Here is a 19,836-nt window from a genome sequence, read left to right as displayed (position 1 = left end):
CTATTGGTTAGGGACTATATATATATATATACATATGTGCCACAAAGTGTGTGACGGGAAGGCCTACTTGCTCCTCTAGCAAAATGACGTGTTTGTTGCTATTTGTACTACTTCTGATAATAATTCCTGCTAAAGGAAATAAATAAGGAGATAATTCTATAATTATTCTCCATTTGTTATGTTAATGAAAATAAATACATAAGATAATATTCTTCCCACACTAATTATTTTTTCATTTTTAATCTCGAATGCAAAATTTATTTTTTGGATGTTTTAAATTCTAAACTTCATAGATGTCCAATTAAGTTTATAGGTGTCCAATTGAGTAAATTATACTTGATAATTATACTAATAAATAATTAAAATATTAATTTCACAATTATACACACATTGTTTTATAATTAATCTCATATATTTTTTTTTCTCTAATAATAAATATGTTAATTACAGAAACACTCAAGAATAGTTTATACGTACATGCTAACAATCTATAAATGAGGTAAAAAAGAAATCTATTTTCATAAAAAATAAAAAAATAAAAAAGGGTAAAAAAATCTATATATTTATATGTACCTCCTACATATAGTCGAAACTTGCAAGCTATATATTTATATTTTTTTTCTGATCTTGTCAGTTAAATATAACTTTATACGTCCAAATCTATGTCTTCAATTACGTCAACAATATTAACTATCATATTCCAAGGAAAAAAGAAAATAAAAAAAATTTAAGTACAACTTTCGTACACATACATAATACTAACTACTTTAAAGAAATGAACTAAAATCGTCAACAAACTTTGTTAATTTTGTTCCTTATTAGTTATTATTTCTTAATTTCGTTACGAGTAAAAGAGGTATGGCCTAATTCACCCAAAAAAAAAAAAAAAAAAAAAAAGAAAAAAAAAAAAGCCCCATGGGATGAGAACTCTGAATTTACACATCACAACAACTGCAAAATTCAAGATATCAAAATTAATTGATGAACAAGATCTGTATCCATTCGCTTATCCAAAACCACGAACTACTCATTCATTCACTTGTTAATAAATATGTTGGTAAGAAACTTAAATTCTAACCAAGAGGGCAAGATTCATGCTCTACCATCATTTAAGTCGGAGTCAATTATATCTTTTGTTAATCCCTCCTACAGAGCATCATGGAAACCTTCTAACATATTCTTGTCTTTTCCAAACCTTATTCTGGAAACGGCATGCATAGGACTTGCTTTGTTCATGGTCATTTTGAAGCTTCGGACTTGGAGTTTGGGTCAAGGGATAGTAAATTAGAGATATATATAAGATTACATACCAAATAGCACAAGAATTTTTTAAGTTGAAGGCCCAAATAATCCAAGGCCCTATACGAGGTATAATCCATGGGTTTTAATCAGCCCGCTATAAACTTTTCAGAGGCCTAAAATAGAGCCCAAATTCTAGATATAATCCAATCTCCAAATAAAACCCCAAACTTCAAATTTCATGTCGGTCCCTATAGGTTTCTTTCTAATCTTTATTTTTTATAGTAGTAACTATTAAGTTGATTAGTTTTTATTTTTAATGAAAAGCAAATTTCTAATTCAACCTTGATTAATGTGAACATGGACCGGGCTTGAAAGGACCAACATGGTCTCTTATATTACATGTTTCTTAATATTTGTAACGTGGGAATATAATGCCATTTTCATCCTCCTCCTCTCCCCCCACCCCCCCCCCAAAAAAAAAAAAAAAAGAGAATATGATGTCATACTATCTAAAAGGAAATAATAAAGAGTTTATTGTACGCCCAAAAAATAAAAATAAGAAGTGAGAGTCTACTCTCTATTCATTATATTAAAAATTAAATTAATAAGATTTTTCTCCCCCTTTGTTAATAGATATATGATTCTTCCTCTTCTCTAATGTTACCTAACTTAAACAACCGGTTTGATTTAAATTTATAGGAAATCAACCAAAATTAATTTATACATTTGTATCTCTCTCTCTCATATATATATATATATAATAATTTTCTAGTTTGGAAATCCTAACTTATATTATAAAAGATGATTATGTGATAAAAGATGATTATGTGATAAATGCATTGACTAAGATGCACCAAATACATATTAATTATAATGAATAGTTTTTTAAAAAGTTACAAATAACAGATGTTAGAATACTGGCCCCGGATGACCCGAGTTATAATCTCTTTTATATGTATATATATATATATATGTGTGTGTGTGTGTGTATATTCCTTTGCTTTTTTCAGAAATTAATCTCACGAATCCTTCAAGTTCACATACATAAGACGTTTTATATATGTTAGGTTGGTAAAGGCTGCACGTATACTGTACATATATTATGTGAACATGCTATTTAGTCAAAACTTGCAATGGGGCTATGTATCTGTATTTTTCGATTTCGTCAAAGATACCTTATCATGTCCAACTCGATGTTAATTTCTACATCATCAATTACATCAACAACATATGAACTATCATTTTCGGAAAAAAAAAATTAAGCACAAGTTTCGCACACATTACATAATGGTCTCTATTTGAAATGAATTAAAATTGTCAATAATCTTGAATTTTGATTTAGTTCCTCGCTAATTTAATTATTAGTGCCTTCTGCATGTTAATAATATTTGATTATCCCGCTAGCTATTAACTACAATCAACCTTGACTACAAATTTCCTAACAAATAAAATATATAATTGTATATATAGAATTAATACTAAATTAATTAGCTTATGTATATTTGCAAGTAAACGAACCTTTTTTTCTTTTCTTTCTTCTTAACCATAAGATATATTGGATTTACGTATTGTATAATTAATGATGTATTTGTGATGTTGTGAACTCTACTGCTTTCCTTTGAGGTTAAGTTGAGGCAAAATTTGATCCTTTACGCTTTTCTTGAAAGATTAATACCGTGCAATGTAAATTTTGGTAAAATATTTGAAACTTCAATCTCCTATTTAAATAACCATTGCTAAATGGTAGTCAATGATAAATAATAACCAACAAACTCAACAAACTAAACAAAATTATATATACTCTACATGTAGTATTTCCTCAAATAATCATATCTAAACAAAAGTTTGCTCATCGAGCAACATTTGAGAGTGAAGAATCCTCTTGCAAATGCTCACACTTTTTCAGCAATATTTCCTCATTAAATTTTGAAGAAAACTGAAGGGGAAAAAAGCTTTAATTCTTTTGAAGTGACGGTACTTCTTAATATATAAGATATTATTTTTCATTGTTCTGGGCTTCTCGTGTGCTTTCGAGGTTATGTACGTGGCAGTAAACGTAAATCCTACCTATGCCCTTCAAGTTTTTCTTTAAAAAATTAAAAATTAAAGATAAATGTACAAAAATTTCATTTAAATATTGATCTAGTCAATTAATAATTTCATAGTCGCATCAAGAATTCAACGAAAATATAAAGCAACATATTTTTCTTTCTCTTGTATGAATGAATCACACTTTCAAACATTTTAGGGATAACAACCAAAAAAAATAAAAGTCAATAGACCAACAATTTCAAGAAACTAATCCCTATAAATAGAGATCTCCGCACAACACAAAATCACAAATCAAAGCAAATTTCAATACAAATCTAGAAAGAAAAAGAAAAGAGTGTGATATATTACTTTGCTGCAAGGATGAGTACGGAGTGCGAAGGTAATAATACATTTTGCTAGTCCTTTTATTGTCCTGTTTTATATATATATAATTTCATATATTAATATATAAAGGCATAAACTTTAGTTTAATTAATTTATCTAATTTTGGGTATATTTACGCATGTGTTATATATAGGAAAAAGTTCATGGCCAGAGCTTGTGGGAAAGGAAGGGAAAGTAGCTGAAGAAACAATTGAGAGAGAGAATCCTCTTGTGGATGCTATTATTGTGGACAAAGACGCAGAAGTCACAACCGACTTCCGTTGTGATAGGGTTTGGGTTCGGGTTAACACTTCTGGAATTGTCGTGAGTGTTCCTACCATTGGTTAGGAACTAATATATATATATATCTATATGTTTATATATATGCCTCAAAATGCTCGAGGGGAGGCCTTCTCGATCCTCTAGCAAATATATATATATATATATATATGTTTGTTACTGTTTCTGTTTGTACTATGTAAAATAATTCCTGCAAAAGGAAATAACTAAGAAGATGATTGTATGCATTATTTTCCATTTGTTATGTCTATGGAAAGTAAATAAGATATTATTTCCTCCGTAAATATTATTATTTATCTCACAAGAAAGGTTTCAAACTCAATATATCTTATATTATGTAAGAAAACAATACTAATTGGGTTGTGTCCAAAGAAATTGTATCCGTAATTAAAGTATTAATTTCACATTTATATGTATATTTTTAATGTTATCTAATGGGTAATCTCATCTTTTTTCTTCCTTCTTCTCTAATAATAAATATCTTAATTACAGAACAACTCGAGAATAGTTTATACACTTAAACCTTTCCCCTATTAAGTGTACATGCGTGAGAGTGAGATGTGTTGGTTTACTGTAACTCTTTTTCTAATTGACAGAGAAGGCCCAACACCTGTAATGTTCATACCCTTTTTGGATGTCATACATAGAATTTTTTTCTTCCTCTTGGCCTATAACAAGGCAGTTATATTTACATTACAAAAATTATTAAAAGCACTACAATTTTAATAATTTTTTAATATTCCTACAATATCCATCAACAAAATATCATTATAAAAAACTTCCATACTTAAAAATTTATACACTAAATACACTACAATACGCTCATCCATTTCCTCACTGCTTTCTCTCGGACTTTCGTTGCCGCCTCAATCTTCTTCTCTGCCATGGAATTTGCATCCTTTACCACTTTACCACATCTTTTAACACCGTTTTCAAGATCTCCATTGTCAAAGAATCCTAGATTCCAAACCACTTCTTCTCTTCCTTGTACCGTTCTATTGCTCAAAATTACCCCTCTTCAACTCGCTAGGGATTTGGGCTAGGAGAAGCAATATTGGTGAACTTGGCGATTGCAATCTAAGCAAGTGAAACAACAATCCCCAGAAACTGTGCCGAAACAGTAGGAGCAAATCTTTGAAGAATCAACACTGGCGTAGCATTTCTTGTAGAGGAGAATAATTGATATGGAACACAACCAACCATTTTCCCCGAAGTTTCCATGTTCATGAGCCTATCCTTACATGGATTGGCTTGAGTGTATGCGGGGTTATCTATATTTAATTACTATTAGTATTATTTCAGCTAGCTTGTCCCACATCATGTAGAGGTAGTTATTTCTATGTTCACAGTATGGAAGAGGTATTTAAGTATATTTTCCAACCTCATCTTGATTCTTTCCGGCTTTCTTTCTGCTCTCTCATTCCTTCTATGCTCTTAAGAAATTAAGAATATTTCATCCTTTTTCACCAATATGTAGTCTCATATTATTTAAAAGCATTAGCAAATGAAAAAAAAAAAAAAAACTCATTTTTATGAAAAGGTGGGATTTTATAGAAAATGATGGTAGAAAATTATAAGGAAATAGTGGCCGAGCAACTTTATAGGGTAGGGTGGCCATGCCCCCCAAGCTTTTCAATTTTGTTTGTTAGATATATACTATTAATTTTCAAAAAATTAATAAATAATTCTTTAAATAGATAATTGTCCCCTTTAATCAGATGTTTAACTTCTTTATATGTATTATTATCTTTTACATATATTTATAAATCATAAACTAAATGTATTTAATTAGTAGATATTGATATAGTTATGCATTAAGATTTAAGTAGTGATAAGTATTATTGTTTTTAAAATTTAATATTTATTTTATTTAGTTGTTATTAGAATTTTTGGTATTGATCATTTATTTTACTTTTTAAAGTAATGGTATTTTAGTTAGTTTTATTTTTTTTTATAAATACTTTTTTATATTTTAGTATTTGATTTTTGTTGGTATCTTTCATTTAACTAAAATAATTAAAAATCCTATAACATTGTTATTTATAATTTAATAATCCATCAAAATAAAGGTTCGTATACGACCTAAAAAAAAGTATCATCTAAATACTATTTTTATAAAGACGATTCATATAAAATTATTAAAAATTAAATTAACAATTCTTTTATGTCGTTATTCGTTGATAATAATCTAGGATAAATTTGTGCTTTTCAAAAGTATAATTACAATATTTTTCTAAACTAAAAGGATATGGCATGACTTGCCTACACATCTTCGAGTATATGGGTGTATGTGGCTTTTTACTAAACTAACTTCACCAAACTCATCTATTTATAACACCCCCCTCCCCCCTAAAGATATACCTGGTTCTGCCACTGTAAGGAACCGAAGGTCCCCTTCCAGCGTTACAGATCAAACAACGAAGACTGATTTATTTATTTGCAACTCATATACAGAATTTATAGAAACTCTTTATTTCATTGGATAATTGGCAAGTACACAACACATATAGAAACTCTTTATTTCATTTGGTAATTGGAAAGTACACACACATATATATAATGTGATAAGATAGAAACTTGATTAATTATAAGATAGAAGAACCAATATATATATATATATATAATATTAATACATGATAAAAGCCATATATAATATAAATTAGTGAATTAATTTGTGTGATATGGATGATCGATGATGCTGATGATCAACTTGTGCAGATCTAACGAACATTGGGAACCGAGATGATAATCCCATTTGTGTTAACCCAAACACGAACCCTGTCGCAGCGAATGTCAGCGGTCACAAACGATCCCTCCAACACAATGCTTGCTTTCACATTCGGATTCTCTCTCTCGATTATTTCCACTGCAGCCTTCCCTTCTGTTCCCAAAAGCTCAGGCCAAGAATTCTTACCTATAACTATAAAACACAAACACCACCAAATTTAACAATTTTCACTATGTACATGTAAAGACATATAAATGTTCATATATATATATATATATTTAATTATGATCTAGTTGGCAATTTGCTAATTTTATGATGTATTATAAAATGTGCAAATCATGGATAGACCAATATAGAGGTACAATCGATAGATTATTAGTGAACCAGTAAAATTATGTGAAAAAAAAAAGTAAAAATTTATATATATATATATATATATATATATATAGTTTATATTTTGTCTTCCTGTTTATTATTATATTGTATCAATTACATAAGTTGCTAGTCATATAATTTAGTACTGTTTACTAGATCAAATTCTTATATATATATATATATATATATATGTATGTATATATAGTTTCATTATAATGTGGATGTCTATATTATAAATTTGTACGGATACAAATAAAAAAAATTATTGTCAACAATAATCTTTAATTTTTTATAAATAATAATTTTTATTTTCAATTATATTCATAAATTTTTATAATATTGATATTCACATATATATATATATATATATATATATATATATATATATATATATATATATATATATAGATATATGTATGGTTTTGCTATTACTGCACAACATCACCAACACCTAAATGTATCCAGCACCATACGGTCATCAATATCCATCGATAGCAAGATTATAGAGCAAAAAGAACAAGCATACATAATCATGTATATATAATAAATAACACATATAATTAATGTGCAAGCATCACATACCGGGACAAGATGAAGCCATATCCTTTTGTTTATACTGTAATTTGCTTTTGAAATTTGATTTGATATATAATATATGATCAGATGTACATATATATATAGATGGATTTTTTTGTTGTGTTGTAATGGATATCATGTTTGACTTTGTAGCTGCAGTTACCTTCGTATAAAAGTCTTAAGTTTGATTGGCTCACGGAAGAGAAAAGTCCAAAATTTGAAGCAATAATATCCCTGTGATCGAGTTAAATCCATTTTAATTCAACTGAACGAGCTAGCCAGCTTCGTCAATATTCATGGCTTGGGTTGTTTGCAGACAATATATATAACGGATTTGAATGTACATCATAAATTATTGACCATATCATGAAAATCCAATTCAATATACACACACACACACACACATATATATATATATATATATATGTTCTCTTTCAATTACATCCAATTGCCGGCCGCCATAGAGAGCAACCGTAGAGAAAGTTCCTTGTGCCCCGAAAATAATCAATAAAAGAGGTCTTTTTTCCTTTTTCTTTTTCCTTTTAAGGAAAAAATAGATAAGATAACATTTCATATACAAATCCTTACTGTCTGCCTCCAATTGCGTCAACAATATCATCTATCAAAACAAATTTGTACAATTTCGTACGCATACATAAAATTGTCAATAATCTTGACTTTGATTTTATTCCTTATTAATTATTATTTATTCATTTGATTATTAGTGCCTTCAGTATGTAATAATATTTGATTACCCATCTAGCTATTTGCTACAATATCAACCTCAACTACAAATTTCCTAACAAATAAAATTAATATAAAAATTGTATATAGAATTAACTACTTAATTAGCTTACATATATGGGCTGGTTGCGAATCTTTTTTCCTTTTGTTCTTCTTAACCATATATAAGATATTTGAGAATGTCTCGAAGAATTAGGTATGCCATTGGTGATTTAATGTTCTAGTCTTTAGTGCTTCAGAGGTTATATACGTTGGGGCATTCCTTGAAAACTTAATATCGTGCATTGTAAATTTAAAATCATTCTCTATAGATAGTCTTTCCTCAAATAATTGTACACAAAAGTTGCTCATCATGCGACAAATTGAGAGGGAAGATTCCTCTTGTGAATGCTCAAACTTTTTCAACATTTCTGTTTTCCAAGACAAAATTCCTTTTAATTAAACAAAGAAGTTTAATTAATTCTTTTAAATAACAAGTACTTATTCATATATTTTTACGAACAAAAAAAAAGTACTTCTTAATATATAAAATATTAGAATATATTAGATTACTAAAAAATAAGCCCAAGAATGATGTCCGGTGATTTTGTCATCATTCTGATCTTCTCGTGCTTTCGAGGTTCTGTACCCGGGGCAAATGTATATACCATGCCCTTCACGTTTAAATGTACAATAATAGCATTTAAATATTGAACTAGTCAATTAATAATTTCATTGCCGCACCTAGCATTCAAGAAAACACAATAAACTTTCTGGTGAAGATTAGTATGATATATATAAGGGGGTCAAAATTTCAAATATAAGCTGTATACTTTTCTTTCTCTTGCGTGCATATATTAAACTATTAAACATTTTATGGATAACAACCAAAAAAAGAAAAAAATCAAATAGTGAACAACAAGTTCAAGAAACGAATCCCTATAAATAAACGTCTTCTAGAGACACAAAATCAGAAATCGAAGCAAATTTCAATACAAACTTAGAAAGGAAAAGAAAAGAGTTTGATATATATATATATATATATATTTACTTCCTTGCAAGGATGAGTACGGTTTGTGAAGGTAATACATCGTGCTAGTCTTTTTATTTTCCTGTTTTATGCATTATTTCATATATAAATATTAAACTTTTGTTTAACTAATTTATCTAAGTTTTGGGTATGTATGTATGCATATGTTATAGGAAAGAGTTCATGGCCAGAGCTTGTAGGAAAGGAAGGGAAAGTAGCTGAACAAATAATTGAGAGAGAGAACCCTCTTGTGAATGCTATTATTGTGGACGAAGGCTCATCAGTCATCTTGAACTTCAGTTGTGAAAGGGTTTGGGTTTGGGTTAACACTTATGGCATTGTTGTAAGAGTTCCGAAAATTGGTTAGGCTCTATATATTTGTGTGCCTCAAAATGCTTGAGGGATTGCCTACTTGATCATCAATAGCAAATATATATGTTCGTTACTATTTGTGTAGTATGTAAAATAATTCATGCAAAAGGAAATAATTAAGGAGATGATCCTATGTATTATTCTCTATTTGTTATGTTAATGAAAAATAAATAAGATATGCTTTTTGTTGTAATTTCTTTTATTTTCAATATCACATGAAAGGTTTTAAATTTAATATTAGTATCAGGAAAAACCAATGCGATATACTGATGCCAATAGAGATAGGGAAAGAAGGCCCACTACCCACATTTATAGAGATAGGGAAAGAAGGCCCACTACCCATATTTGTACAAAGCCTTTTTGGGTGTCATATAGAGAACCAGTTTTGTTTGGGTGGCTCATTTTACAGGATACAAAAATCCATTTTTATTACTAAAAGATTCTTTCGGCTTTTTTTTTTTTTTTCTTTTTAAATCTTTCTGTATCCATATAGCTCTTATTTGATAATGTGAGCATTGTTTTTTTTTTTTTTTTTTTTTTTTGGTTCTCTTCCTATTTGTGTGTTTATTCCCCATAATTCTTTTTTTTTTTTTTTTTAATGAAAAAAGTATTAAAACTATGAAACAGCTAGTCGGTTTTTCAATATTTTTCATCCTCTGCCCAATCACATTCAAGGGATCAAAGTATTGAACAACTCATTTCACCACTTCCATACCCATGATAGAGCACCCGAGGAATACCATATATTGGTGAATATTCTGAACGTAGCAATATCAGTATCCAAAGACTTCCCTGGACATTGGGAAATATCAAATCTCCAGAGAAAAAAAAAACAGTGAAAAGCAAAATTAAAAGGAATAAAGTTTTAAAGTTTTTAATCATGTAGAATATATTTTCTAATAATTTACGCAAAATTTCCTAAGTTCCCTTTGCTTAATTGATTTTTAAATTTGATGAATAAATGAGTAGCTGGCCTTTTGCAATAGGAAACTCTCTAGGTGCTTCAATTTGTTCCATTTGGTTTGGTATTCTTGTCAGTTATCTTGTGAGGCATATGTCCTTGTTTCTTGTACAGATCAATAACAAGGCCAAACTCTAATAAAATATACTTCAAATTATATACCCTAGTGGATTCATGTCTATCTACCAAAAAAAAAATTTAAAAAAAATAGTTTATTAATATCTCGTCCTTTCTAGGCGGATTCCAATTTCTGTTCTTTTTAAAGGACCTACAGCCTCATCATTAGTATTATATTTATATTAAATCTACATATATATAAACTATATAAATATCTTCTGCCTGAATGCGCAAAACGACAATTAGTCCAATTTCAAACTCTTTGAGTCTTGCCGGCCGTACACAAAATCCCAAAAAAAAAAAAAAAACTGATCATGTATTTCTCTCTCTTTCTCGCCTATAAAAGCCCATTTTCTATGCGCACTAATACATACCAGGATCAAAGAAAAAGTAATCAGTAAGGAACAAAATTGCGTGTGAACATCAAGATGGCAAGTAATTGCAGCAGCAGTACCGGTAAGCACTGCATTTTGTATATATATATGTATACTGAATCAGTTTTCGTTGATTATATGTAATAAAGCACATTTTTTTCGCTTTTTTTTATTGCCCAATTACATATAATTAAAGGTTTTCATGATAAAATTTTTTACAGGATTTCTAGATGATAAACTAACCATACGGATATATATGTAATGCCATGGAAAATGTTTAACAGAATTAGTCAAGCAACTTAAATTGACACTGTATTTAATATTAATATATTAGTGTTGGTTCAATGATTTTCAGACAAGAGTTCATGGCCAGAGCTGGTGGGAACAAATGGAGAAGCAGCAACAGAATTCATCAACAAAGAAAACCCAAAAGTCAGAGCCCAAACAGTGAAGGAAGGATCAATGGTTACCGCCGATTTCCGGTGCGATAGGGTCCGTGTTTGGGTCGATGAAGGTGGCTTTGTTAAATCGGTACCCAAAATTGGCTAATTATCACGCAGTTTCTAGATTTGTTTACAATTTTGAATTTGAATTTGTTTATAAATGGTTCTTGCTGTAATTCCAACCAATTATTGTTCTCTCTCTCTCTCTATGGAGTTTAGAGCCTAGAGAGTAATCATATGTATGTATAATCTGTATACAGATGTATTTAAGATGTATTTAAAATCGCATTCAAAATTAATATTTTTTAAATAAAAATATTGATTTTATTATACATGATATATATCAAAATCAATATTTAAAAAATATACTAACCGTCTACTGCTTAAAATTCTCTCGTGTATATATATATTATTTTTGTTAAATTCTTCCACTTATTAATACTCATAAATATTTGAACAAACAAACTATACAATTAAAAACCAAAAATAAAAATTAAAGAACAAATGTTACCAAACCGTATCTTTCTTATAATTAGTTTTTGTAAAGGTATTTTAAGACAACTTAAATAGGCAGGGTGAAGAAAATTCAATGTGTCAGCAATTTTATTTAAGGGGCCAAGTTTACAGACATTACCCAAATTTCACCAAAACACAAGCCTAAACAGACCACAAGTCATAGAGTGGGGATATTCAACCAAAAATGGGAATAGCGTGGGGATTTTCTTTCATGATTAATGATTAATGTTTGAATCGGTATGGGTGGAAACCTTTTTTTTTTTTTTTAAATAGTAATTTAGGTATCCTAAAAATAAATAAATATATAAAAATAATAGCTAAGCTTTAATTTAAAATGAACGTCAATCATCAGGAAATTTGGATCTAGACTGTTGGAAAATATCACATCGATTTTTAATCGACGATTTTTTTCTTTTTCAAATGATCTTGGAAGAACATGGATTTGTACCACTTGAGTTTGCACTAGTGTTTAGCTTTTTTTTTTTTTTTTTTTTTCCTTCCGTTATTAATATTTACAAATTTTTTTTTTTTTTTTTTAATGAACTTGGGCTGAGGCAGTATACGGAAATGGCATGTGCCATCTCAACCGAAGCATTTCCCATCCATCGCTTAAAATGATACAAATTTTATATTAAAATAGTTCAAATATTACGTCAAACGGTAATTTATTTCTGATCTATTATATCATTTTTAACATCAAAAAGAATATTTTATTATTTATTTTTATATTTTTTTTTTATAATTCCCAAGTTTTTATCTTCTTTTTTTCATTTGATCCAATAATATATTTAATTATTTAAGAAAATTGTAGAAACTAATATACTTATGTCATTAAAAATTTTAATATTATCATTTTTATATTGCACTTAACATTTTATATTATTTACATATTAATTTTACTGCATATAAAATTAAAAATATGGGACAAACACAACATTATTATTTTTTGGTATTAAAAAGTAATTGATTTTGTTAAAAATATGTATTTGGGATAAAAATTATAAAATTATTATAATATTGAAGGTTGTTTTATAAATTTTTAAGACTTAAATAAATAAAAAAGACATAAATAGTAAATTAAACAGTAAACAATAATACATCAAATTTAATGTAAAACTGTTCATTCAACAAAAATGTACCTTTAAAATGAACCAAGCAGAGATTGTCCTCTCTCCAACGGGTTAAAGCAGAGCACCAATATCACTCCAGATCACAGAAAATGTACCTTTAAAATGAAGCATAGAAATCCTGCAAACAGTTATTAAATACTTCATTTTTTTTATTATTATTTCTTGAAAACTAGGATTCATATAGAAACAAAAAAACAAAAAAACGACATTACAAAGAATCTAGATTCAAGAGGCTTGCTCATGTATACTCTCTCCTGAATCAAGCTGACCCATGACAACCTGTGATGCTGCCCAACTACAAACATTATGGGTCATTTTATTTGCTAATCTTGGGGCCCAAACAAACTTGCATCTACTGAGATATTGACCCAACAGAACAACATCATCGAAGATACCTTGGCACGGAGAAAATCTTCAGTGCAACGGTGGTACCGGCTGATTTGGTACCACTTCAAAAATAACTGAATACCATTTGTTAAAAATAAACATAAGTTAAGTTTATCACGTCAATTAAAAATATACAATTTACCTATTTTAAATTATTTTCTTCTTTTATCCAAAAGATAAATCTTTATAAAAGAATAAATAAATAAGAAAATTTAAATATTTTAGCCGGCCATTTAGGATTTCATTGTTTTCCTCTTCAGCTGTGCCTGAAGTCACTGGCGGCTACTGTGAGACCGGTAGAAAATTTTCAAGGAGCAGGACTCCGACTCAGATTCACAAGCAGCCGGTGGCAGGCCATCGCTGTTACTTCTGTTGCCGAGCTGCAGCTTGAAAATATCACTTCTTCTAGAGTCATCTTGCTGGTCATTCAACGCAGAAAGCATACTAAACTTCGGTTTGGCAATGGGGACTCTTCTTCAGCTCTATTGCTTCTTTTGGAGAAGTCCGTTTTTCAACTTAATTTTAATCTCTGTTTATTTAGTCTCAAATTTAATTGATAATTTTTTGTAAAAGCAATAAAATAAGATTATAATATTTTGAGCAGACTATTCACCCAGAAACATTCACATTTAAAATCATCTGAAATACTAACTCCCAAAAAAGAAAAAAAAAAAAAAAAACAAACAGTATCCCAAATCTTGTAAATCGAAAATAAGTTGAAAAAAAAAAAAAAGGAAAATACAAACCCCAAACCTTAAGAAAACGTCAAAGTAAAAGAAGCACACTTTCAGAAACCTCAAGAAAAGCCGTAGAAATCTGAAATAAAGACCCACACATTATGCCCTCTTTTCAACATATTAGATTTTAGATTATACCCTCTATTTTCTTGGTCATTCAACCCAGAAACCTGGAAGACGAGATTTTATTTTGGAGACCCAAACTTTATACACTCTCTTCTCTTCCCCTGGTCCCAGATTTCTTGAAGGGTTATTTATGCACTTGAGGCCGTACAAACCCAAAAGCGAAACTCTTTTCTGTTTGGTTTCGATATTCCTGAAGATATTTTTCATGTTTGTTATTGTTTTCGGCAGTTGTCGGAGTGACCGCATTATTGGTGATAAATATAAAATTGCCTTGAAAAAAAGAAAGGTCCTGGAGACATCACTACCTGCTTGGTTTTCCTTTGGGTGCATTTTTTTTTTTTAAATAAATTTTACTTTTTCATAAAAAGAAACGGTGAGCTGGATAATGTTGGATAATGTTAAATTCTACAAGGCAAATGTTTAACAGGTAGCAAATGTTTAAACAGGTGGCAATTAATTAGTTGGAGTGGCAAATTGGAAAAAAAAATAAAAATAAAAACTGATGTGGTAAATTTTTAACAGATGGTGTTAAATCTTTTGGAGTGGTACCAAATCAGCTGGTACCACCGTTGCACTGAAGATTTTCTCGCTGAGGGGGCACGCCACCTGCATATGTGAACGGCATTAAATGCTTTATTTATATCTTGTACCAAATCATAAATACTTCATTTATATCTTGGAAAATGTCACATCGACTTCTAATCGACTATTTTTTTCTTTTTTTCTTTTTCAAATGATCTTGGAAGAACATGATTTGCCTTAGGATTTGTACCACACGAGGTTACAGTAGTATTTAGCTTTTTCTTTTCCTCTCTTCCATTATTAATATTTACAACTTTCTCTTTTTTTTTTTTTTTTCAATGAACTCGGCTGAGGCAGTACATGGAAATGGCATTTGCCATCTCCTTTCGCTGAAAGCTGGGATTTCATCGAAAACCCAGCAACCGAAGCATTTCCCATCCATCGCATTAAAATGATACAAATTTTATATTAAAATAATATAAAAATTACATCAAACAGTAATTTATTTCTAACCTATTATATAATTTTTAACATAAAAAAAGAATATTTTATTATTTATTTTTATATTATTTTTTATAATTTCTCAAGTTTTTATCTTCTTTTTTTCATATTGATCCAATAATATATTTAATTATTTAAGAAAATTGTAGAAACTAATATACTAATGTCATTAAAAATTTTAATATTATCATTTTTATATTGCACTTAACATTTTATATTATTTACATATTAATTTTACTGCATATAAAATTATAAATATGGGACAAACGCAACATTATTATTTGTTGGTATTAAAAAGTAATTGATTTTGTTAAAAATATGTATTTGGGATAAAAATTATAAAATTATTATAATATTGAATATTGTTTTATGAATTTTTAAAACTTAAATAAATAAAAAAGATACAAATAGTAAATTAAACATTAAACAATTATACATCAAATTTAATGCAAAACTGTTCATTCACACTAAAATGTTGCAATTTTTTTTTTTTTTTTTTTTTTTTTGTTTGGGAGCTGATGAAGCTTGAACCAGCTCATATGCTGGGATGTTGATGTTTCTGACCATACGGCCTCAAAATGTTGCAACGTTTAATCCACCACTGCAGCACAAATTGCATCAAATTCTATACATTTGTACCAAAATGATGCACCTTTTTTTTTCTTTTTTTTCTTTTTTCTTTTTTTTGGGGGGCTCTGATCAGAATGATGCACCTTGTGATGCTCTATGGACTTAACGTTGATATTTATAATTATTGGAGTAGAAACATTGAAGCGCGCATTCAGCCAGACCAAAATACTTAAAAAAGAAAAAAAAGAAAAAAAAAAGAGGCTGCATCACGAGTCATGACAAATTATTCAGCAACTAGGTCAACTCTGAACTGTCATAGGCTTAGGTGCTTTGCCAATAGAAAGTTGCCAACTCATTTTAGAAAACACATTTTATGCAAGGTATGTGAGTCTGTGACAGCTTTAGTTAAGTGTTTTTTTTTTTTTTTTTAATTGGTTTTTTGATGAAAGTTTTAGTAAGGTGGTGTTTGGTAACATATTGGTTTATGATTTTTTTTTTAATTAACTTTGTTATTTGCTTTACTTTTATGTGGTAGTTAGTGTTATTTCAAGAAAAATGTTAGAATTGCTAGATATCTTAATTAATTATTAAAATTGTAACCAATGAACAACAAAATATTAATAAAAAAAACTAAAAATTAAAAACCAATATGGTCACTAAAAGGCACTTTAGTAAAAGTACCATAAATTCACTTCTATATATATAGTTTGCCACATATATTATATTATACCAAGCTAAATTACACGTAATTCATTATCTTGTTAAATTGTTACATGTAAAATGTAGCAGGCTAAATGCCTGCACATACAAACATTTTATAGCAAAAATTTACATATATATATATATATATATTAATTTTTAAAAATTAAAAAATTTAACCAAACTTCTCTATTAATAATATAATTTTTTTTTTGGCTAAAACTGAAATTCCATTAAATCAAAAGCAAGAGCATAAACAATACAAGCCCAAACATTAATAATGGTTATATTGGGTAATAGGTAATGATTAATCTAATTCTATAAATTTCTAAACATAAGCGACGTTAGCATAGAAGATGTATCTAAATTTAAACATTAAAGTAGGAGATACATGCCCTCTCTTGAAATCCAAAAATATTTTAATGCTGTATATCCTGCATCTCAATCACATGAGATCGTGTTTCACCAAAAAAACAAAAAATCACATGAGATCGTGAACCAAGCAGAGATTGTCCCCTCTCCATGGAAATCCTGCAAACAGCTATCAAATACTTCATTTATATCTTGTACCAAATCACTCATGGATACAGACCACCAAATCTACTGCCAAATCTACTGGGATATCAACTATGTGATAAAAATCATTTTTCTTTTTATAAATATATACAGAGTACCGTTCAGCTCGTCCACTTTTAGTGTAGCATATAAGAAAACACCCTTTCCCAGAGAGATCATCACCATCATTATTATCACCATGGACTCAGAAAGTGATAAGTTAAAGATGGTTTTTCTTCCATTCTATAGTGCAGGCCATATGATCCCCATGGTGGACGAGGCCAGAGTGTTTGCTAAGCATGGTGTGGATGTTACCATTATAGCTACCCAAGCCAATGCTGCTCTTTTCCAAGAAAAACATCGACCGCGATTTCAAATCCGGTCACCGGATTAGAACCCACATCCTTCAGTTCCCTTCGGCTCAAGTAGGCCTACCTCACGGCATTGAAAACCTCCACGCCATCACTTCCATGGAAATGCTATTTCCACTCTACCAAGGCTACCAAGTGTTTCTCAGACAATCCATAGAACATCTTATCCGCGAAATGCGACCGGACTGTATCGTCTCCGATATGTTCTTCCCGTGGACACTCGATCTCGCTGATGAATTGGGAATCCCTAGATTAGCCTTCCGTGGTACTAGTTATTTCTCACTCTGCGCCGAGCATTGTGTCCGAACCTATCAACCCCACAAGAACTCCATAAACTCTGATGCTGTTGATATAGTTTCGCTGCCTGGTTTGCCTCATAAGATAGAAATGCTGATTTCGCAGCTACCGGATTGGCTCAGAACGACTACGCATTTCACACATTTAATGGAACCCATTACAGAGGCAGAGGAAAAGAGCTACGGTATTCTCATGAATAGCTTCCACGAGCTCGAAAAGGCTTACGAGGAGCATTTTCCGACTACCATAGGATTGAAATCATGGAGTTTGGGACCGGTTTCTTTATGGGCAAATCAGGATCTCTCTGAAAAAACAGAGAGATGTAAAATCTCCGGCAGCGAAGATCGTCTCGAGGTCATAGATTGGCTCAATTCCAAACCTCAAAATTCGGTTCTTTACGTCAGTTTCGGAGGACTAACAAAGCTACCAGCAAACCAGCTCAACGAGATCGCTAATGGACTTGAATCTTCGGGTCACACATTCATCTGGGTAGTCCGGAAAAAGGAAAACGATGAATACGAACAGGCTTTTCCAAAGGGTTTCGAAGAGAGAATGAAGGAAAGCGGAAATGGATTTATCATCAAGGGTTGGGCACCGCAGATGGTGATTCTGGACCACCCTGCAATCGGTGGAATGGTGACGCATTGCGGTTGGAATTCGATGCTTGAAGGGTTGAATTCCCGGTTGCCGATGATCACTTGGCCCATGTTTGCAGAGCAATTTTTCAACGAGAAGCTTCTGGTTGATGTGCTGAGAATTGGAGTGGCTGTGGGAGTGAAGGAGTGGAGAGATTGGGGAAATGAAGGAGGAGGTTTGGTTGTGAAGAGAGAGGAGGTTGAGAAAGCGGTGAGGTTGTTAATGGGTGGAGGAGAAGAAGCTGTGGATATGAGGAAAAGGGTTAGTAAGCTTCAAGATGAAGCAAAGAAAGCTGTGGAGATTGGAGGTTCTTCTTATTCCAGTCTCTTGGCTCTAATCGATGAGCTCAAGACCTTGAAGAAGTTGAAGAATTAATGTTAGCATTGTAGTTGAGCTAATTAACTTTTGAATCGTAGAGTCACTTGATTAATAAGAGGAAATGGTAGATCAACTGCAAAATCAGTCCCTGGGTAGCTAGCTAGTTGTGGTTCTTCTTTCTTTTTCTTTTCTTTGTTGTTTTTTAGTTAGTTAGATGTTTTAGAAATGTTGTGCTACTTTATATTAATGAAGAATTATTGGTATTTTGGATTTCTAGAAAACTTATTATTTTCTGTCCCTTTTTTAAGTCTTCATTATATACTATGCCCCCCCACCCCCACAATAAATAAAAAAAAAAAAAAAAAGGCTCATTTCAATGATGCCACATCGGTGTAAAAATATAAAAAAATAAAAAAAAAATTTGGATTTTAAGATGATAAAACGATTAATCAGGAACTACACAAATGTATAATTTGTTAGTTTTAAAATTTACGATTGACTAGAATTGATCTTTGCTGCGAGTCCATAGTTTGATAGGCGATGGGCCCGTCTTATTATTACTCTCGTCATTTCTATTTGAGAATTGGGCCTTATTTGTGGACGTGGAAGTATGGATATGGAATACGTGCTACATTTAATATTTGGGCGAAATTAAAATCAAGGAAATAAAAAATTTAAGAGAAGATGTTACAAGAAATTAGTAAAGCACACACTTTTCAAAATGCATAACCAATATAAATACTTATTTTTCTGCATTTACTACGTTTTTTACATGATGTATACCACAGTCGATTTGAGAAATCTAGCATTAAATT

General features: G+C 30.2%; 2 protein-coding genes and 3 long non-coding RNA genes across 5 annotated transcripts; 4 read left to right on the top strand and 1 right to left on the bottom strand.

Moving 5' to 3' along the window:
- Window positions 1–3,436: 3,436 nt before the first annotated feature.
- On the top strand, window positions 3,437–4,241 carry LOC132803282 (uncharacterized). The gene is made up of 2 exons (XR_009638349.1): window positions 3,437–3,673; window positions 3,812–4,241. It is a non-coding gene; the product is annotated as an uncharacterized LOC132803282 (long non-coding RNA).
- A 2,404-nt stretch (window positions 4,242–6,645) lies between these two features.
- LOC125423317 (uncharacterized) lies at window positions 6,646–7,893 on the bottom strand. The gene is made up of 2 exons (XR_007241851.2): window positions 7,643–7,893; window positions 6,646–6,877 (listed from the first exon to the last, which is right to left on the bottom strand). It is a non-coding gene; the product is annotated as an uncharacterized LOC125423317 (long non-coding RNA).
- Window positions 7,894–9,236: 1,343 nt separating this feature from the next.
- Window positions 9,237–9,963, top strand: LOC125423318 (uncharacterized). The gene is made up of 2 exons (XR_007241852.2): window positions 9,237–9,441; window positions 9,563–9,963. It is a non-coding gene; the product is annotated as an uncharacterized LOC125423318 (long non-coding RNA).
- Window positions 9,964–11,105: 1,142 nt separating this feature from the next.
- Window positions 11,106–11,988, top strand: LOC107422971 (glu S.griseus protease inhibitor-like). Its single transcript, XM_048478080.2, has 2 exons — window positions 11,106–11,295; window positions 11,569–11,988. The coding sequence occupies exons 1-2, from the start codon at window positions 11,268–11,270 to the stop codon at window positions 11,760–11,762; spliced, it is 222 nt and encodes a 73-aa protein (XP_048334037.2). The 5' UTR covers window positions 11,106–11,267; the 3' UTR covers window positions 11,763–11,988.
- Window positions 11,989–17,944: 5,956 nt separating this feature from the next.
- Window positions 17,945–19,078, top strand: LOC125423257 (soyasapogenol B glucuronide galactosyltransferase). The gene has a single exon (XM_048476927.2). The coding sequence runs from the start codon at window positions 17,945–17,947 to the stop codon at window positions 19,076–19,078; it is 1,134 nt and encodes a 377-aa protein (XP_048332884.2).
- The last annotated feature ends 758 nt before the right edge of the window (window positions 19,079–19,836 follow it).

The sequence above is a fragment of the Ziziphus jujuba genome, chromosome 3 (assembly GCF_031755915.1).
Source record: "Ziziphus jujuba cultivar Dongzao chromosome 3, ASM3175591v1".
NCBI lineage: Eukaryota > Viridiplantae > Streptophyta > Magnoliopsida > Rosales > Rhamnaceae > Ziziphus > Ziziphus jujuba.
Note: the sequence above shows the minus strand (reverse complement) of the source record. Positions and strands in the feature narration are given on the sequence as shown.

Coding starts and splice junctions, on each gene's coding strand:
- LOC107422971 (XM_048478080.2), top strand. CDS start 11,268: ATGGCAAGTAATTGCAGCAGCAGTACCG. Junction 11,296..11,568: donor TAATTGCAGCAGCAGTACCG/GTAAGCACTGCA, acceptor AATGATTTTCAG/ACAAGAGTTCATGGCCAGAG.
- LOC125423257 (XM_048476927.2), top strand. CDS start 17,945: ATGCGACCGGACTGTATCGTCTCCGATATGTTCTTCCCGTGGACACTC.